This window comes from Oncorhynchus masou, chromosome 29 (assembly GCF_036934945.1).
Source record: "Oncorhynchus masou masou isolate Uvic2021 chromosome 29, UVic_Omas_1.1, whole genome shotgun sequence".
Classification (NCBI taxonomy): Eukaryota; Metazoa; Chordata; class Actinopteri; order Salmoniformes; family Salmonidae; genus Oncorhynchus; species Oncorhynchus masou.
In genome coordinates this window covers 74247501-74272750 of record NC_088240.1, presented here as the reverse complement: position 1 = coordinate 74272750, position 25250 = coordinate 74247501, and the positions used below count along the sequence as shown (strand labels likewise).

Sequence of the window (25250 nt, the reverse complement as noted above, 5' to 3'; positions counted from 1 at the left end):
CCATCCCACCACAACGGCATCCCGCCACACCATCCCACCACACCGCCGCCACGCCATCCCAACACACCACCGTTACACCATCCCACCACCACGCCATCCCACCAGAGTGCCACCACGCCATCCCACCACACCATCCCACCACCACACCATCACACCACAACGCCATCCCAACACACCACCACCACGCCATCCCACCACACCATGCCATCCCACCACCACGCCATCTCATCACCACGCCATCCCACCACACCATGCCATCCCATCCCACCACACCATGCCATCCCACCACCACGCCATCCCACCACAATGCCATCCCAACACACCACCACCACGCCATCCCACCACACCGCCGCCACGCCATCCCAACACACCACCGTTACACCATCCCACCACCACGTCATCCCACCAGAGTACCACCACGCCATCCCACCACAACGCCATCCCACCACACCATCCCACCACCACGCCATCACACCACAACGCCATCCCAACACACCACCACCACGCCATCCCACCACACCATGCCATCCCACCACCACGCATCTCATCACCACGCCATCCCACCACACCATGCCATCCCATCCCACCACACCATGCCATCCCACCACCACGCCATCCCACCACAACGCCATCCCAACACACCACCACCACGCCATCCCACCACAACGCCATCCCGCCACGCCATCCCACCACACCGCCGCCACGCCATTCCAACACACCACCGTTACACCATCCCACCACCACGCCATCCCACCAGAGTGCCACCACGCCATCCCACCACAACGCCATCCCACCACACCATCCCACCACCACGCCATCACACCACAACGCCATCCCAACACACCACCACCACGCCATCCCACCACACCATGCCATCCCACCACCACGCCATCTCATCACCACGCCATCCCACCACACCATGCCATCCCATCCCACCACACCATGCCATCCCACCACCACGCCATCCCACCACAACGCCATCCCGCCACGCCATCCCACCACACCGCCGCCACGCCATCCCAACACACCACCGTTACACCATCCCACCACCACGTCATCCCACCAGAGTGCCACCACGCCATCCCACCACAACGCCATCCCACCACACCATCCCACCACCACGCCATCACACCACAACGCCATCCCAATACACCGCCGCCACGCCATCCCACCACACCGCCGCCACGCCATCCCACCACACCGCCGCCACGTCATCCCACCACACCGCCGCCACGCCAGCCAACCACACCGCCGCCACGCCATCCTACCACACCGCCGCCACGCCATCCCAACACACCACCGTTACACCATCCCACCACAACGCCATCCCAACACACCACCACCACGCCATCCCACCACACCATGCCATCCCACCACCACGCCGCCACGCCATCCCACCACATCACCGCCACGTCATCCCACCACACTGCCACCACGTTATCCCACCACACTGCCACCACACCCACACCACGCCATGTCATCCCACCACATCGCCATCCCACTACACCGCCACCACGTTATCCCACCACACCACGCCATGTCATCCCACCACATCGCCGCCATGCCATCCCACCACACCGCCGCCACGCCATCCCACCACATCGCCGCCACGCCATCCCACCACATCGCCGCCACCACGTTATCCCACCACACTGCCACCACGCCATCCCACAGCAACCCCACCACAACCACGCCATCACCACCGTTACACCATCCAACCACCACGCAATCCCACCACAGTGCCACCACAGTGCCACCACGCCATCCCACCACAACGCCATCCCACCACACTATCCCACCACCACGCCATCCCACCACACCGCCGCCACGCCATCCTACCACACCGCCGCCACGCCACCCCACCACACTGCCGCCACGTCATCCCACCACACTGCCACTACGTTATCCCACCACACTGCCACCACGCCATCTCACCACACCCACACCACGTCATCCCACCACATCGCCGCCATGTCATCCCACCACATCGCCGCCACGCCATCCCACCACATCACCGCCACGTCATCCCACCACACTGCCACCACGTTATCCCACCACACTGCCACCACACCCACACCACGCCACGTCATCCCACCACATCGCCATCCCACTACACCGCCACCACGTTATCCCACCACACTGCCACCACACCCACACCACGCCATGTCATCCCACCACATCGCCGCCATGCCATCCCACCACACCGCCGCCACGCCATCCCACCACATCGCCGCCACGCCATCCCACCACATCGCCGCCACCACGTTATCCCACCACACTGCCACCACGCCATCCCACAGCAACCCCACCACAACCACGCCATCACCACCGTTACACCATCCAACCACCACGCCATCCCACCACAGTGCCACCACAGTGCCACCACGCCATCCCACCACACTATCCCACCACCACGCCATCCCACCACAACGCCATCCCAACACACCACCACCACGCCATCCCACCACAACGCCATCCCACCACACCATGCCATCCCACCACCACGCCATCCCACCACAACGCCATCCCAACACACCACCACCACGCCATCCCACCACACAATGCCATCCCACCACCACACCATCCCATCACCACGCCATCCCACCAAACCATGCCATCCCACCACCACGCCATCCCACCATGCCATCCCACCACCACGCCACACCACCACAACGCCATCCCGCCACCCCATCCCACCACACCGCAATCCCACCACACCGCCGCCACGCCATCCCACCACACCGCCGCCACACCATCCCACCACACCGCCGCCACGCCATGTCATCCCACCACACCGCCGCCACGCCATCCCACCACATCGCCGCCACGCCATCCCACCACATCGCTGCCACCACGTTATCCCACCACACTGCCACCACGCCATCCCACAGCAACCCCACCACGCCATCTCACCACAACCACGCCATCCCACTACACCACCGCCACGCCATCCCAACACACCACCGTTACACCATCCCACCACCACGCCATCCCACCACAGTGCCACCACGCCATCCCACCACACCACCACCACGCCATTCCACCACACCACACCGCCGCCACGCCATCCCACCACACCGCCGCCATGTCATCCCACCACACCGCCGCCACGCCAGCCTACCACACCGCCGCCACGCCATCCTACCACACCGCCGCCACCCCACCACACTGCCGCCACGTCATCCCACCACACTGCCACTACGTTATCCCACCACACTGCCACCACGCCATCTCACCACACCCACACCACGTCATCCCACCACATCGCCGCCATGTCATCCCACCACATCGCCGCCACGCCATCCCACCACATCACCGCCACGTCATCCCACCACACTGCCACCACACTGCCACCACACCCACACCACGCCACGTCATCCCACCACATCGCCATCCCATTACACCGCCACCACGTTATCCCACCACACTGCCACCACACCCACACCACGCCATGTCATCCCACCACATCGCCGCCATGCCATCCCACCACACCGCCGCCACGCCATCCCACCACATCGCCGCCACGCCATCCCACCACATCGCCGCCACCACGTTATCCCACCACACTGCCACCACGCCATCCCACAGCAACCCCACCACGCCATCTCACCACAACCACGCCATCCCACCACACCGCCCCACGCCATCCCAACACACCACCGTTACACCATCCAACCACCACGCCATCCCGCCACGCCATCCCACCACGCCATCCCACCACAGTGCCACCACGCCATCCCACCACAACGCCATCCCACCACACTATCCCACCCCCACGCCATCCCACCACAACGCCATCCCACCACCACGCCATCCCACCACAACGCCATCCCAACACACCACCACCACGCCATCCCACCACACCATGCCATCCCACCACCACGCCATCCCATCACCACGCCATCCCACCACACCATGCCATCCCACCACCACGCCATCCCACCACACCATGCCATCCCACCACCACGCCATCCCACCACCACGCCATCCCACCACCACGCCATCCCACCACAACGCCATCCCCACACACCACCACCACGCCATCCCACCACAACGGCATCCCGCCACACTATCCCACCACACCGCCGCCACGCCATCCCAACACACCACCGTTACACCATCCAACCACCACGCCATCCCACCAGAGTGCCACCACGCCATCCCACCACAACGCCATCCCACCACACCATCCCACCACACCATCCCACCACCACGCCATCACACCACAACGCCATCCCAACACACCACCACCACGCCATCCCACACCATGCCATCCCACCACCACGCCATCTCATCACCACGCCATCCCACCACACCATGCCATCCCATCCCACCACACCATGCCATCCCACCACCACGCCATCCCACCACAACGCCATCCCAACACACCACCACCACGCCATCCCACCACAACGCCATCCCGCCACGCCATCCCACCACACCGCCATCCCAACACACCACCGTTACACCATCCCACCACCACGCCATCCCACCAGAGTGCCACCACGCCATCCCACCACAACGCCATCCCACCACACCATCCCACCACCAAGCCATCACACCACAACGCCATCCCAACACACCGCCGCCACGCCATCCCACCACACCGCCGCCACGTCATCCCACCACACCGCCGCCACGCCAGCCAACCACACCGCCGCCACGCCATCCTACCACACCGCCGCCACGCCATCCCAACACACCACCGTTACACCATCCAACCACCACGCCATCCCACCACAGTGCCACCACACTATCCCACCCCCACGCCATCCCACCACACCATCCCACCACCACCGCCATCCCACCACAACGCCATCCCAACACACCACCACCACGCCATCCCACCACACCACGCCATCCCACCACCACGCCATCCCATCACCACGCCATCGCACCATACCATGCCATCCCACCACCACGCCATCCCACCACACCATGCCATCCCACCACCACGCCATCCCACCGCCACGCCATCCCCACACACCACCACCACGCCATCCCACCACAACGGCATCCCGCCACACCATCCCACCACACCGCCGCCACGCCATCCCAACACACCACCGTTACACCATCCCACCACCACGCCATCCCACCAGAGTGCCACCACGCCATCCCACCACAACGCCATCCCACCACACCATCCCACCACCACGCCATCACACCACAACGCCATCCCAACACACCGCCGCCACGCCATCCCACCACACCGCCGCCACGTCATCCCACCACACCGCCGCCACGCCAGCCTACCACACCGCCGCCACGCCATCCTACCACACCGCCGCCACGCCACCCCACCACACTGCCGCCACGTCATCCCACCACACTGCCACTACGTTATCCCACCACACTGCCACCACGCCATCTCACCACACCCACACCACGCCATCCCACCACATCACCGCCACGTCATCCCACCACACTGCCACCACGTTATCCCACCACACTGCCACCACACCCACACCACGCCACGTCATCCCAACACATCGCCATCCCACTACACCGCCACCACGTTATCCCACCACACTGCCACCACACCCACACCACACACTGCCACCACACCCACACCACGCCATGTCATCCCACCACATCGCCGCCATGCCATCCCACCACACCGCCGCCACGCCATCCCACCACATCGCCGCCACGCCATCCCACCACATCGCCGCCACCACGTTATCCCACCACACTGCCACCACGCCATCCCACAGCAACCCCACCACGCCATCTCACCACAACCACGCCATCCCACCACACCGCCCCACGCCATCCCAACACACCACCGTTACACCATCCAACCACCACGCCATCCCACCACAACGGCATCCCGCCACACCATCCCACCACACCGCCGCCACGCCATCCCAACACACCACCGTTACACCATCCCACCACCACGCCATCCCACCAGAGTGCCACCACGCCATCCCACCACACCATCCCACCACCACGCCATCACACCACAACGCCATCCCAACACACCACCACCACGCCATCCCACCACACCATGCCATCCCACCACCACGCCATCTCATCACCACGCCATCCCACCACACCATGCCATCCCATCCCACCACACCATGCCATCCCACCACCACGCCATCCCACCACAATGCCATCCCAACACACCACCACCACGCCATCCCACCACACCGCCGCCACGCCATCCCAACACACCACCGTTACACCATCCCACCACCACGTCATCCCACCAGAGTACCACCACGCCATCCCACCACAACGCCATCCCACCACACCATCCCACCACCACGCCATCACACCACAACGCCATCCCAACACACCACCACCACGCCATCCCACCACACCATGCCATCCCACCACCACGCATCTCATCACCACGCCATCCCACCACACCATGCCATCCCATCCCACCACACCATGCCATCCCACCACCACGCCATCCCACCACAACGCCATCCCAACACACCACCACCACGCCATCCCACCACAACGCCATCCCGCCACGCCATCCCACCACACCGCCGCCACGCCATTCCAACACACCACCGTTACACCATCCCACCACCACGCCATCCCACCAGAGTGCCACCACGCCATCCCACCACAACGCCATCCCACCACACCATCCCACCACCACGCCATCACACCACAACGCCATCCCAACACACCACCACCACGCCATCCCACCACACCATGCCATCCCACCACCACGCCATCTCATCACCACGCCATCCCACCACACCATGCCATCCCATCCCACCACACCATGCCATCCCACCACCACGCCATCCCACCACAACGCCATCCCGCCACGCCATCCCACCACACCGCCGCCACGCCATCCCAACACACCACCGTTACACCATCCCACCACCACGTCATCCCACCAGAGTGCCACCACACCATCCCACCACAACGCCATCCCACCACACCATCCCACCACCACGCCATCACACCACAACGCCATCCCAATACACCGCCGCCACGCCATCCCACCACACCGCCGCCACGCCATCCCACCACACCGCCGCCACGTCATCCCACCACACCGCCGCCACGCCAGCCAACCACACCGCCGCCACGCCATCCTACCACACCGCCGCCACGCCATCCCAACACACCACCGTTACACCATCCAACCACCACGCCATCCCACCACGCCATCCCACCACAGTGCCACCACGCCATCCCACCACACTATCCCACCCCCACGCCATCCCACCACAACGCCATCCCACCACACCATCCCACCACCACCGCCATCCCACCACAACGCCATCCCAACACACCACCACCACGCCATCCCACCACACCACGCCATCCCACCACCACGCCATCCCATCACCACGCCATCCCACCATACCATGCCATCCCACCACCACGCCATCCCACCACACCATGCCATCCCACCACCACGCCATCCCACCACCACGCCATCCCCACACACCACCACCACGCCATCCCACCACAACGGCATCCCGCCACACCATCCCACCACACCGCCGCCACGCCATCCCAACACACCACCGTTACACCATCCCACCACCACGCCATCCCACCAGAGTGCCACCACGCCATCCCACCACAACGCCATCCCACCACACCATCCCACCACCACGCCATCACACCACAACGCCATCCCAACACACCGCCGCCACGCCATCCCACCACACCGCCGCCACGTCATCCCACCACACCGCCGCCACGCCAGCCTACCACACCGCCGCCACGCCATCCTACCACACCGCCGCCACGCCACCCCACCACACTGCCGCCACGTCATCCCACCACACTGCCACTACGTTATCCCACCACACTGCCACCACGCCATCTCACCACACCCACACCACGCCATCCCACCACATCACCGCCACGTCATCCCACCACACTGCCACCACGTTATCCCACCACACTGCCACCACACCCACACCACGCCACGTCATCCCAACACATCGCCATCCCACTACACCGCCACCACGTTATCCCACCACACTGCCACCACACCCACACCACACACTGCCACCACACCCACACCACGCCATGTCATCCCACCACATCGCCGCCATGCCATCCCACCACACCGCCGCCACGCCATCCCACCACATCGCCGCCACCACGTTATCCCACCACACTGCCACCACGCCATCCCACCACACTATCCCACCCCCACGCCATCCCACCACAACGCCATCCCACCACACCATCCCACCACCACCGCCATCCCAACACACCACCACCACGCCATCTCACCACAACCATGCCATCCCACCATACCGCCCCACGCCATCCCAACACACCACCGTTACACCATCCAACCACCACGCCATCCCACCACAACGGCATCCCGCCACACCATCCCACCACACCGCCGCCACGCCATCCCAACACACCACCGTTACACCATCCCACCACCACGCCATCCCACCAGAGTGCCACCACGCCATCCCACCACACCATCCCACCACCACGCCATCACACCACAACGCCATCCCAACACACCACCACCACGCCATCTCATCACCACGCCATCCCACCACACCATGCCATCCCATCCCACCACACCATGCCATCCCACCACCACGCCATCCCACCACAATGCCATCCCAACACACCACCACCACGCCATCCCACCACACCGCCGCCACGCCATCCCAACACACCACCGTTACACCATCCCACCACCACGTCATCCCACCAGAGTACCACCACGCCATCCCACCACAACGCCATCCCACCACACCATCCCACCACCACGCCATCACACCACAACGCCATCCCAACACACCACCACCACGCCATCCCACCACACCATGCCATCCCACCACCACGCCATCTCATCACCACGCCATCCCACCACACCATGCCATCCCATCCCACCACACCATGCCATCCCACCACCACGCCATCCCACCACAACGCCATCCCAACACACCACCACCACGCCATCCCACCACAACGCCATCCCGCCACGCCATCCCACCACACCGCCGCCACGCCATTCCAACACACCACCGTTACACCATCCCACCACCACGCCATCCCACCAGAGTGCCACCACGCCATCCCACCACAACGCCATCCCACCACACCATCCCACCACCACGCCATCACACCACAACGCCATCCCAACACACCACCACCACGCCATCCCACCACACCATGCCATCCCACCACCACGCCATCTCATCACCACGCCATCCCACCACACCATGCCATCCCATCCCACCACACCATGCCATCCCACCACCACGCCATCCCACCACAACGCCATCCCGCCACGCCATCCCACCACACCGCCGCCACGCCATCCCAACACACCACCGTTACACCATCCCACCACCACGTCATCCCACCAGAGTGCCACCACGCCATCCCACCACAACGCCATCCCACCACACCATCCCACCACCACGCCATCACACCACAACGCCATCCCAACACACCACCACCACGCCATCCCACCACACCATGCCATCCCACCACCACGCCATCTCATCACCACGCCATCCCACCACACCATGCCATCCCATCCCACCACACCATGCCATCCCACCACCACGCCATCCCACCACAACGCCATCCCAACACACCACCACCACGCCATCCCACCACAACGCCATCCCGCCACGCCATCCCACCACACCGCCGCCACGCCATTCCAACACACCATCCCACCACCACGCCATCACACCACAACGCCATCCCAACACACCACCACCACGCCATCCCACCACACCATGCCATCCCACCACCACGCCATCTCATCACCACGCCATCCCACCACACCATGCCATCCCACCACCACGCCATCCCACCACAATGCCATCCCAACACACCACCACCACGCCATCCCACCACAACGCCATCCCGCCACGCCATCCCACCACACCGCCGCCACGCCATCCCACCATCCCGCCGCCACGCCATCCCACCACGCCATCCCACCACATCGCCGCCATGCCATCCCACCACACCGCCTCCACGCCATCCCACCACACTGCCACCACGCCATCCCACCACATCGCCGCCACGCCATTCCACCACATCGCCGCCACCACGTTATCCCACCACACTGCTACCACACCATCTCACCACAACCACGCCATCCCACTACACCGCCGCCACGCCATCCCAACACACCACTGTTACACCATCCCACCACCACGCCATCCCACCACGCCATCCCACCACACTGCCGCCACGCCATCCCAACACACCACCGTTACACCATCCCACCACCACGCCATCCCACCACAGTGCCACCACGCCATTCCACCACACCACCGCCACCCCACCACACCGCCGCCACGCCATCCCACCACATCGCCGCCACGTCATCCCACCACACCGCCATCCCACCACACCGCCACCACGTTATCCCACCACACTGCCACCACGCCATCCCACCACAACCACACCAAGCCATGTCATCCCACCACATCGTCGCCATGCCATCCCACCACACCGCCGCCACGCCATCCCACTACACCGCCGCCACGCCATCCCAACACACCACCGTTACACCATCCCACCACCACGCCATCCCACCACAGTGCCACCACGCCATCCCACCACGCCATTCCACCACACCATAACGCCGCCACGCCATCCCACCACACAGCCGCCACGCCATCCCACCACACCATTCCACCACACCGCCGTCACGCCATCTCACCACATCGCCACCAGGTCATCCCACCAGGTTATCCCACCACACTGCCACCACGCCATCCCACAGCACCCCCACCACACCATCTCACCACAACCACTCCATCCCACCAGACCACCGCCATCCCACCACCATCTTGCCCCTCAACTTCTTGGTGACAGGGGGCAGTATTTTCACATCCGGATGAAATGCATGCCCAAAGTCAACTGCCTGCTACTCATCCCCAGAAGATAAGATAAGCATAGTATTATTAGATTTGGATAGAAAACACTCTGAAGTTTCTAAAACTGTTTGAATCATGTCTGTGAGTATAACAGAACGTATTTAGCAGGCAAAACCTGTTACAGGTAACTTGTGAGATATTTGTAGTCACATTGCGTAAGTTGAAACCAGTGTTTTTCTTGATCAAACGCGCCAAATAAATGGACATTTTGGATATATATAGACGGAATTAATCGAACAAAAGGACCATTTGTGATGTTTATGGGACATATTGGAGTGCCAACAAAAGAAGCTCATCAAAGGTAAGGAATGAATTATATTAATATTTCTGCGTTGTGTCGCCCATGCACGGTTGAAATATGCTTCTCTTTGTTTACTGGGGTGCTATCCTCAGATAATAGCATCTTTTGCTTTCGCCGAAAAGCCTTTTTGAAATCTGACATGTTGGCTGGATTCACAACAAGTGTAGCTTTAATTTGCTATCTTGCATGTGTGATTTAATGAAAGTTTGATTTTTATAGTAATTTATTTGAATTTGGCGCTCTGCATTTTCCCTGGCTTTTTTTTAGCCAAGTGGAGAGCTAGCGTCCCCCGGAGAGGTTAACAATGGGGGTGACTGCAACCAACCAACGCTCCATCCAGACTAACAACAATCTGATGAGTACAGGCTCCCTTGTGCATTCAGTTCACCCAAAACAAAACCTCATATCTATATTATATACGTATGTGGGAGCTTGACACGTGCACATGTATAATGCGCATGCACATCCACATTCTCACACACACACACACACACACACACACACACACACACACACACACACACACACACACACACACACACACACACACACACACACACACACCTGCTGAATAAAAAATTTGCGGCATTGGACCTGGCTACGCTTAGACTCACCAACCTCTCGCTCCCTCTCTGCTTTTCAAAGCATCGCCCAGCCTCGAAAAGCGAAAAGCTCCTGCAACAAATTGGCCTCCGTTTTGTCCTGATTTTGCGCTTCATGGCCACATCAGACACTAGATAACTCTGGGAGCTGGTTGACAGTGTGAGGGGTCGTTTTTCAGATCTGTCATAGTGAGCTGTTTTAGCCTTGCCCTGTCAGGCGCCCCACCCCAGTGCACCTTGGGATTTCCAGAGGCAAGAGCGGCTTATACAACTTGGGCAAGCCCCTAACTGAACACTAACCTGGCTTCGACCTCTCTCTCTACTTCTTCTCCCCCACTCTCTGTCCCTCTTGGACTGAACAAGACAGGAACCCTCCAGAGAGCTCTGAACTACAGTATACCCAGAAAAGATGGCAAACTACTGCCAAGGTGAGAAAAGTAGGAGGAGGGAAGCAGAGAGAGAGAGAGAGAGAGAGAGGAGGAGGAGAGAGAACAAAGAGAGGATAAGATATAGACATTTAGAGAGAAGGAGTGGGGTAAGATATATAGAAAGAGACAAACAGGAGGAAAGAGGGTAGTGAAAGACAGAATAGGATTGGTTGACAGAGAGAGAAGAAGGGAAACAAAAACAAGAAGAAGAAAGAACGAAGAGCCAGAAAAAGGAGGACCATTCTAGGAGACGGACGATAGAGACCAAGGAAGAAGAACCATTCTAGAAGACGGAAGATAGAGACCAAGGAAGAAGAACCATTCTAGGAGACAGACGATAGAGACCAAGGAAGAGAAGGGCATTTTCTTGAAGCGTGGACGTACTTCAAAGCCAGGCATGCCTAACTTGTGTTGCACAGTGAGAGAGAGAGTGTGGCTTTAGCTCTGGTGGTGGCTGATGATGGCTGCTCTGGCTAGATGAAAGGTGGCATTCCCACCCACCTCCTCTCTCAACGGAGGATAGTTAGTGTTGTTTGATGCCTGCCGCTCCTGCCACCCGCCGCCACTGCTCAGGAGAGGGTAAGGAGGGAGGGGATTAAGGGAGGAGGGGAAGGGGGGAGTAGGGGAGGGGGTGCAGCCTAAGGCAACCCAAAATGTTACGCAACCACCCCCCTCTGTCTCCTCCGCCTACACTCTCTCTGATCTTCTGATGTGAAGGCTGCAGTGAAAGGAGTAACCACTAGGGGGCCACACCCATGGGGTACACTGACTACAGATGCTGATTTAACAACTCAACCCCTAGCCTGACCCCCTCGCACTCTCACATCTGTGAAGCATAAACAACTGATGAAGTGACTCACGCTTTTGATGTCTACATCTGTGTCTGTGATACGCTTCTGGTGTCTCATTCAAAAAGCTACGATAGGATTGGACAGTGAATGGATTCGGAGGATATGGAGGGTAATCCTAGATCTGTGCCTTAGGGCAACTTCTCGCCTTAAGGCAGTGGTTGTTATGGCGACGGTGACTCACCGTACACCAGCAGCGTGTAGTGGTCAGCGGCACGGCCGTAGTTGTTCTGCGCCTGACACAGGTAGGTCCCGTTGTGTGATTGGCTGAGACGGGACACCTGGAGGGTGGTGCCAGAGATCTCTGCCCTCTCAGGTAAGGTGTCATTAATCCTAGTCCACTGGACATCCCTAGGCCTGCAGAGAGAGAAAGAAGAGCGGGAGAGGAGGGAGGGAGGGAGAGCGAGGAAAAGAAGAGAGTCAAAGAGAGAAAGAAGAGGGAGTGGAAAGTGTAAGAGAATTAGATAGAGTGGGGGAGAAACGAGGGGAGCAAGAGGGGTTAGGGAGAAGAAAGTGAGAAAAGATAAGACAGTATAAAAATAAGCCAGAGGTGGAGGGAGAGGGAGGTTATGGGAAATAAAAGGCGAGGAGGGAGAGAGAGATTTTAAATTAGACCAAGGGAGAGGAAGACAGCATGACAGAAAAAAAATTGGGGAGATTTATGGACAGAGAGAGAAGGAGAGGAGAGGGAGCAAAGAAAGATGTTGTGTCAGATGGAGAGAGGAAAAGTGGGACATGGGAGGAGAGAGCCGGGGAAGGAGATTGATGGGGGAGAGATGAGAGAGGGAGAGGCAGAGGCAGACAGGAGGACGGAGAGAAAGAGGAGACATGAAAGACAAAGAAAAGTGAGACAGAAGGCGACTGAGACTAAAGATTATTGGATTACATGAAACAACGAACACACACAGACACACCACACAATCTCACACAAAGCCCTGTATGTGTGTACATCCTCTGTGCTGTGCTGGCTGTCCCTCTCATCCCACCCTGGCCAGATTACAATCCCAGCTCATCTACACCCTAATCCCCCAGGAAGCATCTAATTAAACCCCCTGCTCATCCCCCCCCCCCCCCCACACACACACACGCACACACACACACACACACACACACACACACACACACACACACACACACACACACACACACACACTCACTTTAAAAAGCACACCCCTCCAACAAAGACAGGCAGTGTAATGAATTGGTGATGAATGGTGAACAGGAAGTTTGTCCTTGAGAGTGATGGGGGTACCGGGGGTGTAAATGCGAGTGTGGTGAGGTCCCTCCCGCATGAGATGAGGCAGGGTCAGTCCAGTGGATCGACCACCACAGCCACATCTCTCATGTCACTGTCCCCAGCCGGCTGTTACTGATCCTCACTGGGCCACACATACTGGCTCCTCAGCCTGGCTTTATTGTGGGGCTTTACTATGGTTTTACTCACCACACACACAAACAAACACACACGAGCATATACACACACAAACCAGTTCTTATAGAGCTTAATGAAGAGGCTTCAGTTGCCTCAGAAACACACATGCACAACACACACATCACAGTGTCTAACAAGGGGCTTGTTACAGCCTCCTCAGACACTTTATCCAGAGAATGTCTCAACTCCAAACAGCTGTAGCGTGGGCACAGTATACATACACAGCAAATGCACAAACCAATCAAACCTCTCATGAATGTGTGTACATACAACACACACACACACACACACACACACACACACACACACACACACACACACACACACACACACACACACACACACACACACTCACAGTGGGTTGCCAGTGATGGAGCAGGTGAGGCTGAGAGAGTCTCCCTCTCGGAGGATGCCAGGGGGAGGGATGATCCTCACTGTGGGGGCAACTGGGGAGAGAGGAGGAAGGAATGGTTACCATGGTAACCAATCAAGAGTGACGGTTGGCGGTTCTGTTATCATAACATCCCTCAGGGAGAAACAGCTGCTGCTTTGTTAATGGCTGCAGTGAACAGACACATCTGAGGAGGTATTCATGCATGTTGCTGTGAAAGCCATGCAGGGCCATTTAAGCAGCAACAGTTTGGCAGCAACACTCATTATGCAGATCTAAAAGGCAGAAAAGGCTGATCACACTCAGAAATGGTGAGTTGATAAGTCATTTACAACAGAAGAGTTGACCACCCCAGACACCAAGCACAAATGAGTCGTGACCATCAGAAATGACGGTGATACAGCTTCAGTGTGTTGCCATGGTAACCCTCGGTGGCTGACCAGTCACTCACAGTAGACGTCGAGGCGGTAGTGGCGGACCCTCTTCTGCCCCCCCAGGGCGGGGTGGGATGCCTCACAGCTGACCGCTGCCCCGTTGTCTTTCCTCTCCACAGGGAGACGGATGGTGCTGGACACACTCACTGTCTTCCCATTTTCCTGCTGGGACACCACACCTAGAAAAGGGAGGGAGGGAGGGAGCACATCAGACAGAGGACGGGGAGGGAAGGAAAAGGAGCTGGCGAAGGGAGAAAGAGAGAAGGGAGAAGGGAGAAGAGAGAAGAGAGAAGGGAGAAGAGAGAAGGGAGAAAGAGAGAAGGGAGAAGGGAGAAGAGAGAAGGGAGAAGAGAGAAGGGAGAAGAGAGAAGGGAGAAGGGAGAAGAGAGAAGGGAGAAAGAGAGAAGGGAGAAGAGAGAAGGGAGAAGGGAGAAGAGAGAAGGGAGAAGGGAGAAGGGAGAAAGAGAGAAGGGAGAAGAGAGAAGGGAGAAGAGAGAAGGGAGAAGAGAGAAGGGAGAAGGGAGAAGGGAGAAGAGAGAAGGGAGAAGAGAGAAGAGAGAAGGGAGAAGAGAGAAGGGAGAAAGAGAGAAGGGAGAAGGGAGAAGAGAGAAGGGAGAAAGAGAGAAGGGAGAAGGGAGAAGAGAGAAAGAGAGAAGGGAGAAGGGAGAAGGGAGAAGAGAGAAGAGAGAAGGGAGAAGAGAGAAGGGAGAAGGGAGAAGAGAGAAGAGAGAAGGGAGAAGAGAGAAGGGAGAAAGAGAGAAGGGAGAAGGGAGAAGAGAGAAGGGAGAAAGAGAGAAGGGAGAAGGGAGAAGGGAGAAGAGAGAAGGGAGAAGAGAGAAGGGAGAAGAGAGAAGGGAGAAGGGAGAAGAGAGAAGGGAGAAGGGAGAAGAGAGAAGGGAGAAGAGAGAAGGGAGAAGAGAGAAGGGAGAAGAGAGAAGGGAGAAGGGAGAAGAGAGAAGGGAGAAGGGAGAAGAGAGAAGGGAGAAGAGAGAAGGGAGAAGAGAGAAGGGAGAAGGGAGAAGGGAGAAGGGAGAAGGGAGAAGAGAGAAGGGAGAAGGTAGAAGGGAGAAGAGAGAAGGGAGAAGGGAGAAGAGAGAAGAGAGAAGGGAGAAGAGAGAAGGGAGAAAGAGAGAAGGGAGAAGGGAGAAGAGAGAAGGGAGAAGGGAGGAGAGAGAAGGGAGAAAGAGAGAAGGGAGAAGGGAGAAGGGAGAAGGGAGAAGAGAGAAGGGAGAAGAGAGAAGGGAGAAGGGAGAAGAGAGAAGGGAGAAGGGAGAAAGGAGAAAGAGAGAAGGGAGAAGGGAGAAGAGAGAAGGGAGAAAGAGAGAAGGGAGAAGGGAGAAGAGAGAAGGGAGAAAGAGAGAAGGGAGAAGGGAGAAGGGAGAAGAGAGAAGGGAGAAAGAGAGAAGGGAGAAGGGAGAAGGGAGAAGAGAGAAGGGAGAAGAGAGAAGGGAGAAGAGAGAAGGGAGAAGAGAGAAGGGAGAAGGGAGAAGAGAGAAGGGAGAAGGGAGAAGGGAGAAGAGAGAAGGGAGAAGAACAGATGGAGAGAGTGAGACGGGCAGGATTGATGACAAGGAGAAGAGGAGAGAGGGATCTGGACAGGCTCAGACATAAAAAGAAGATAAAGAGAGCGTGAGATGCGATTAAAAATATTTTAAAAGACTCCAAATGAGGCAACGGAAGATGAAGAGGAGGAAGAGGAGGGATGGTGGTGGCCAAAACTGAGGCCTCGCGGTCACGTGAAAATATGACAATAACTAACACCATGCTGAGTTTTCAATTATTTCAGCTGAGTGAACTGAAGCAGGCCCAATTGAAGCGTGAGATGAGGGCAGGGAGATACTGTCTTAATTACTGAGACATTCTATCTGTCAGGATCTGGAGCCTAACCTTTAATGTCACACTGTATTTGACTCAGGGCAGGGCCCGCTCCACAGCACTACAGAGCAGAACAGAAAACAGGGCTGTCTGCTGTGGGCCCCATGCATCAGCCCACGACGCTTCCTACGTAACCTTGTCACATCAGGGGACAGACATCTTTGTGAACATGGCATGGAAGTAGGAGACAGAGAGAGAGAGAAGAGGAATCGGGGGAGGAGAGGAAGAGGGGTGAAGAGAAGAGGAGTGAGGGAAAGGACAGAGTGCTGAGTTAGAGATTAAGATAGAGAGATGGGATTGGAACAAGAGACACAAAATAAAGAGGGAAAAAGAGAGGTGGAGGGTATAACAGGACAGACACACAGAGAGAGGTGGAGGGTATAACAGGACAGACACACAGAGAGAGGTGGAGGGTATAACAGGACAGACACACAGAGAGAGGTGGAGGGTATAACAGGACAGACACACAGAGAGAGGTGGAGGGTATAACAGGACAGACACACAGAGAGAGGTGGAGGGTATAACAGGACAGACACACAGAGAGAGGTGGAGGGTATAACAGGACAGACACACAGAGAGAGGTGGAGGGTATAACAGGACAGACACACAGAGAGAGGTGGAGGGTACAACAGGACAGACACACAGAGAGAGGTGGAGGGTAAACAGGACAGACACACAGACAGAGGTGGAGGGTATAACAGGACAGACAGAGGGTAAACAGCAGGACAGACACACAGAGAGAGGTGGAGGGTATAAAAGGACAGACACACAGAGAGAGGTGGAGGGTATAACAGGACAGACACACAGAGAGAGGTGGAGGGTATAACAGGACAGACACACAGAGAGAGGTGGAGGGTATAACAGGACAGACACACAGAGAGAGGTGGAGGGTATAACAGGACAGACACACAGAGAGAGGTGGAGGGTATAACAGGACAGACACACAGAGAGAGGTGGAGGGTACAACAGGACAGACACACAGAGAGAGGTGGAGGGTATAACAGGACAGACACACAGAGAGAGGTGGAGGGTACAACAGGACAGACACACAGAGAGAGGTGGAGGGTATAACAGGACAGACACACAGAGAGAGGTGGAGGGTATAACAGGACAGACACACAGAGAGAGGTGGAGGGTATAACAGGACAGACACACAGAGAGGTGGAGGGTATAACAGGACAGACACACAGAGAGAGGTGGAGGGTATAACAGGACAGACACACAGAGAGGTGGAGGGTATAACAGGACAGACACACAGAGAGAGGTGGAGGGTATAACAGGACAGACACACAGAGAGAGGTGGAGGGTACAACAGGACAGACACACAGAGAGAGGTGGAGGGTATAACAGGACAGACACACAGAGAGAGGTGGAGGGTATAACAGGACAGACACACAGAGAGAGGTGGAGGGTATAACAGGACAGACACACAGAGAGAGGTGGAGGGTACAACAGGACAGACACACAGAGAGAGGTGGAGGGTATAACAGGACAGACACACAGAGAGAGGTGGAGGGTATAACAGGACAGACACACAGAGAGAGGTGGAGGGTATAACAGGACAGACACACAGAGAGAGGTGGAGGGTATAACAGGACAGACACACAGAGAGAGGTGGAGGGTATAACAGGACAGACACACAGAGAGAGGTGGAGGGTATAACAGGACAGACACACAGAGAGAGGTGGAGGGTACAACAGGACAGACACACAGAGAGAGGTGGAGGGTATAACAGGACAGACACACAGAGAGAGGTGGAGGGTATAACAGGACAGACACACAGAGAGAGGTGGAGGGTATAACAGGACAGACACACAGAGAGAGGTGGAGGGTATAACAGGACAGACACACAGAGAGAGGTGGAGGGTATAACAGGACAGACACACAGAGAGAGGTGGAGGGTATAACAGGACAGACACACAGAGAGAGGTGGAGGGTATAACAGGACAGACACACAGAGAGAGGTGGAGGGTACAACAGGACAGACACACAGAGAGAGGTGGAGGGTACAACAGGACAGACACACAGAGAGAGGTGGAGGGTATAACAGGACAGACACACAGAGAGAGGTGGAGGGTATAACAGGACAGACACACAGAGAGAGGTGGAGGGTATAACAGGACAGACACACAGAGAGAGGTGGAGGGTATAACAGGACAGACACACAGAGAGAGGTGGAGGGTATAACAGGACAGACACACAGAGAGAGGTGGAGGGTATAACAGGACAGACACACAGAGAGAGGTGGAGGGTATAACAGGACAGACACACAGAGAGAGGTGGAGGGTATAACAGGACAGACACACAGAGAGAGGTGGAGGGTATAACAGGACAGACACACAGAGAGAGGTGGAGGGTATAACAGGACAGACACACAGAGAGAGGTGGAGGGTATAACAGGACAGACACACAGAGAGAGGTGGAGGGTATAACAGGACAGACACACAGAGAGAGGTGGAGGGTACAACAGGACAGACAGAGGGTAAACAGCAGGACAGACACACAGAGAGATGTGGAGGGTAAACAGCAGGACAGACAGAGGGTAAACAGCAGGACAGACACACAGAGAGATGTGGAGGGTAAACAGCAGGACAGACAGAGGGTAAACAGCAGGACAGACACACAGAGAGATGTGGAGGGTAAACAGCAGGACAGACAGAGGGTAAACAGCAGGACAGACACACAGAGAGATGTGGAGGGTAAACAGCAGGACAGACAGAGGGTAAACAGCAGGACAGAAACACAGAGAGAGTGACAGCTGGATGGAAGTCTTATCTCAGACGGGGAGTAAAGAGGGAGGTAGAAGGCTGGACAGAAAAGGAGAGAGTATGATGGAGTTTGAGAAAGATAGATGGATAGACTGACACAGGGACAGGCAGGCGGATAGATAGGGAATGCAGGAAGTGAACAGAGAGGGAGAGAGGCAGAGAGAGAGGTATGACTGAACAAAGACAGAGTCAGACAGACAGATACTGATAGATAGAATGACAGAGCGACATAGTGATAGATCTTCAAAGGATGGACGGACCTGGTATCTCCCGGCGGTCCCTGATCCAGCGCAGCGTGGCGGGGGGCTTGCTGCGCGGCGACAGGCAGGTGAGCTCCACCTCGCCCCCCTCCACGGCCTCCTGCCTCACCTCCACCGTGGGGGTGTCGGGAGGGACGGACACGGACAGAGTGGCCACTTGGTGGTGGGTGTCGTCAGTGTAGAGCTGGCAGAAGTAGCCGCCCTCGTCCGACACGCTCACGTTGGTGAGGGTGATGCGCACCAGACGGGGAGTGAAGAGAACCATCTGGAAACGGTCGTCCTTCAACGCTGGGGAGGGAAGGAGGGAGACAGACAGCATCGGGGGAGGGGGGGGGGGTCAAGACACAATAGGAAAACCACAATTGGAGATAAACACGTAAATATATGGAAAGAAAAGGCCAAAAGAAAAGAGGACCGGGGGAGCAACAAGGAGGAGGAGAGTGAATAGAGAATTGAAAGGGGGATAGTGAAGGAGGAGAAGAAGAATTATACATAGTTAATTCAACAATCCACTGTGACCTCCTGACCAACGCCATAGTATCATAGCAACCACAGAGGCAGTGAGAAGAGAGAACCGAGAGAATGGACATAGGACAACAAAACTATGATTCTTTCGTTGTCAGAGAAAGGGAAACATCTGTTGTGAGAAAATCATGATAACAAATAATGCTAATAACCGTCAGAGTGACAGGGACTCGATGGCCATTGTCTCATAAACTTCCCCAAACACACTTTGTATCGACTGACTGCACAACCTCGCTCTTTCATTTCTACTGCCCTCTCTTCCTCCCTCTCCCTCTCCTGTCTCCCTCTCTTTCCTCTCTACCTCCCTCCCAGTCTCCCTCTCTTTCCTCTCTACCTCCCTCTCTACCTCCCTGTCTTTCCTCTCTACCTCCCTGTCTTTCCTCTCTACCTCCCTGTCTTTCCTCTCTACCTCCCTGTCTTTCCTCTCTACCTCCCTCTCTTTCCTCTCTACCTCCCTGTCTTTCCTCTCTATCTCCCCGTCTTTCCTCTCTACCTCCCTATCTACCTCCCTGTCTTTCCTCTCTACCTCCCTGTCTTTCCTCTCTCCCTCCCTGGCTTTCCTCTCTACCTCACTGTCTTTCCTCTCTATCCTCTCTACCTCCCTGTCTTTCCTCTCTACCTCCCTGTCTTTCTTCTCTACCTCCCTCTCTACCTCCCTGTCTTTCCGCTCTACCTCCCTGTCTTTCCTCTCTACCTCCCTCTCTACCTCCCTGTCTTTCCTCTCTACCTCCCTGTCTTTCCTCTCTACCTCCCTGTCTTTCTTCTCTACCTCCCTCTCTACCTCCCTGTCTTTCCTCTCTACCTCCCTGTCTTTCTTCTCTACCTCCCTCTCTACCTCCCTGTCTTTCCTCTCTACCTCCCAGTCTCCCTCTCTTTCCTCTCTACCTCCCTGTCTTTCCTCTCTACCTCCCTGTCTTTCCTCTCTACCTCCCTGTCTTTCCTCTCTACCTCCCTCCCTCTCTACCTCCCACCCTCTCTACCTCCCTGTCTTTCCTCTCTAGCTCCCTCTCTACCTCCCTGTCTTTCCTCTCTCTTCCTCCCTCTCTACCTCCCTGTCTTTCCTCTCTACCTTCCTCTCCACCTCCCTGTCTTTCATCTCTACCTCCATGTCTTTCCTCTCTACCTCCCTGTCTTTCCTCTCTACCTCCCTGTCTTTCCTCTCTACCTCCCTCTCTCCCTCCCTCCCTCTCTACCTCCCTGTCTTTCCTCTCTACCTCCCTCCCTCTCTACCTCCCACCCTCTCTACCTCCCTGTCTTTCCTCTCTAGCTCCCTCTCTACCTCCCTGTCTTTCCTCTCTCTTCCTCCCTCTCTACCTCCCTGTCTTTCCTCTCTACCTTCCTCTCCACCTCCCTGTCTTTCCTCTCTACCTCCATGTCTTTCCTCTCTACCTCCGTCTTTCCTCTCTACATCCCTGTCTTTCCTCTCTACCTCCCTCTCTACCTCCCTGTCTTTCCTCTCTACCTCCCTCCCTCTCTACCTCCCACCCTCTCTACCTCCCTGTCTTTCCTCTCTAGCTCCCTCTCTACCTCCCTGTCTTTCCTCTCTCTTCCTCCCTCTCCACCTCCCTGTCTTTCCTCTCTACCTCCCTGTCTTTCCTCTCTAAGTCCTTGTCTTTCCTCTCTACCTCCCTGTCTTTCCTCTCTACCTCCCTCTCTACCTCCCTCCCTCTCTACCTCCCTGACTTTCCTCTTTAGCTCCCTCTCTACCTCCCTCTCTTTCCTCTCTACCTTCCTCTCTACCTCCCTGTCTTTCCTCTCTGGCTCCCTGTCTTTCCTCTCTACCTCCCTCCCTCTCTACCTCCCTGTCTTTCCTCTCTAGCTCCCTTTCTACCTCCCTCTCCACCTCCCTGTCTTTCCTCTTTAGCTCCCTGTCTTTCCTCTACACCTCCCTCTCACCTCCCTGTCTTTCCTCTCTACCTTCCTTTCTACCTTCCTCTCTACCTCCCTGTCTTTCCTCTCTACCTCCCTCTCCACCTCCCTGTCTTTCCTCTCCACCTCCGTCTTTCCTCTCTACCTCCCTGTCTTTCCTCTCTACCTCCCTGTCTTTCCTCTCTCGCTCCCTCTCTACCTCCCTGTCTTTCCTCTCTACCTCCCTGTCTTTCCTCTCTACCTCCCTCCCTCTCTACCTCCCTGTCTTTCCTCTCTAACTCCCTCCCTCTCTACCTCCCACCCTCTCTACCTCCCTGTCTTTCCTCTCTAGCTCCCTCTCTACCTCCCTGTCTTTCCTCTCTCTTCCTCCCTCTCTACCTCCCTGTCTTTCCTCTCTACCTTCCTCTCTACCTTCCTCTCTACCTCCCTGTCTTTCCTCTCTAGCTCCCTCTCTACCTCCCTCTCTTTCCTCTCTACCTTCCTCTCTACCTCCCTCTCCACCTCCCTGTCTTTCCTCTCTACCTCCCTGTCTTTCCTCTCTAGCTCCCTCTCTATCTCCCTCTCTACCTCTCTGGCTTCCTGTCTTTCCTCTCTACCTCCCTCTCTACCTCCCTCCCTCTCTACCTCCCTGACTTTCCTCTTTAGCTCCCTCTCTACCTCCCTCTCTTTCCTCTCTAACTTCCTCTCTACCTTCCTCTCTACCTCCCTGTCTTTCCTCTCTACCTCCCTCTCCACCTCCCTGTCTTTCCTCTCTACCTCCCTGTCTTTCCTCTCTAGCTCCCTCTCTAGCTCCCTCTCTACCTCCCTGTCTTTCCTCTCTAGCTCCCTTTCTACTTCCCTCTCCACCTCCCTGTCTTTCCTCTTTAGCTCCCTCTCTACCTCCCTGTCTTTCCTCTCTACCTCCCTCCCTCTCTACCTCCCTGTCTTTCCTCTACACCTCCCTCTCACCTCCCTGTCTTTCCTCTCTACCTCCCTGTCTTTCCTCTCTACCTTCCTCTCTACCTCCCTGTCTTTCCTCTCTACCTCCCTCTCCACCTCCCTGTCTTTCCTCTCTACCTCCCTGTCTTTCCTCTCTAGCTCCCTCTCTATCTCCCTCTCTACCTCCCTGTCTTTCCTCTCTATCTCCCTCTCTACCTCCCTCTCGACCTCCCTGTCTTTCCTCTCTAGCTCCCTCTCTACCTCCCTGTCTTTCCTCTCTAGCTCCCTCTCTACCTCCCTGTCTTTCCTCTCTACCTCCCTCCCTTTCTACCTACCTCCCTCCCTCTCTACCTCCCTGTCTTTCCTCTCTACCTCCCTCTCCTCTCTTCTTATTAGTCCCTTTCTCCCTGCTCTTTTGTGTTTGCTTCTGCAGAGGGAGAATTCCTTCTCTCTTCCCTGGTGTGATCACCATTTCACACCATCATTCATTATATCAGAGGATTAGTGTGTGTGTTGTGTGTCTGTGTGAAACACATAGGAATAGATTGTAGACAGAGAGAAGAACAGTCTACATTTGCCTTTGAATACTATTTCACAAAGCTCCCTTAATGTGAGAGTGATTCCCGACAGAAAAACACATTTTTTTCCCACTTTCACTAAATGGCAACTAAATGTCACAGCTTTGTTCAAGTCCTATTTCACCTTTTGTCCCAGCTCATTTGCATGCCAGGCAGTCAGAGCTAGAGGAGATAGATGGGATCCACAGGCAGTCAGAGCTAGATGAGATAGATAGTCCTCCACAGAGTCCTCTTGAACTATTACAGTTCCTATAGTCTGTTTCTATGCTGGACAGCCTAATAAAAGACCTATTGTGTGTCCTATATAGTTCACTACTATTGACCAAATCTCTATGGGGACCAGATCGATCCCCTGGTTTAAAGTAGTGCACTATAAAGGGAATAGTATGCCATTTGAGACACAAGCTTCATCAGAGCCCATTGGTTTAGTGCTGTAGCTGGACAGCTCATTGCCTCATTCCATTTACCTAACAGTGCAGGACCTTTCTACAGTTATAGAGGGGAATGGTTCAGCACGGAGGGCTCCCAGAAACACCATGGGTTGCCCTGCTCCTGCACTAATGGTAATGGGTAGCATTGGAATCGCCCTGCAGTGTGTGTGTGTGTGTGAGAGAGGGAGTAGAGAGAGGTAAACTCATACCCTACAATACCTAACCTCTCTCTCCCCTTCTATCTCTCCCCCCTTCTGTCTCTGACTCTGTCCTGTTAAGGTCCATTATGCTTTCAGATGGAAAAAAGGTTCTCCTCCCCAGGGAGCAAGCGGCACTAAATATTTAATAGTGTGAACCGGTAGTCCTGATCTGACAGGGAGGGCTAGTTGGACGGAAGGCTTCAATATACTGCTTTCATCTGGCAGAAGAGGTCTGGTCCATGTTGTTATTGCGTAATGAGGTAGGGACGGGAGTATGCAGTTTACAAGTCCTAGAATGTACTCCTCCATAATGAACTGAGACCTTGTTAAAACTAAACAGGCCAGCTAATGGGTTCAATAGGTTGACCTCCGTCATAACCACATTGATCTGGTGGCTTCTTGGGGCTGACTGGTTTTTCAAACCCTGACCACAGAGATGAATATTGAAACCTCACTATCTCCCTCTCTCACAGACATACATGAACACACAAACACACACGCATAAACATA

At 56.4% G+C, this 25250-nt stretch overlaps 1 protein-coding gene across 3 annotated transcripts in view; it reads right to left on the bottom strand.

The window, feature by feature from the left end:
• Positions 1 to 25250, bottom strand: part of LOC135520510 (cell adhesion molecule 4-like) — a 237282-nt gene that overhangs the window by 29058 nt on the left and 182974 nt on the right. For all 3 annotated transcript variants that reach the window (XM_064946112.1, XM_064946113.1, XM_064946114.1), the window contains exons 3-6: positions 20220 to 20507; positions 15334 to 15495; positions 14847 to 14937; positions 13244 to 13416 (exon numbers count right to left, since the gene is read on the bottom strand). In XM_064946112.1, the coding sequence (XP_064802184.1) occupies positions 13244 to 13416; positions 14847 to 14937; positions 15334 to 15495; positions 20220 to 20507 (714 nt within the window). The remainder of the gene's footprint in view (positions 1 to 13243; positions 13417 to 14846; positions 14938 to 15333; positions 15496 to 20219; positions 20508 to 25250) is intronic.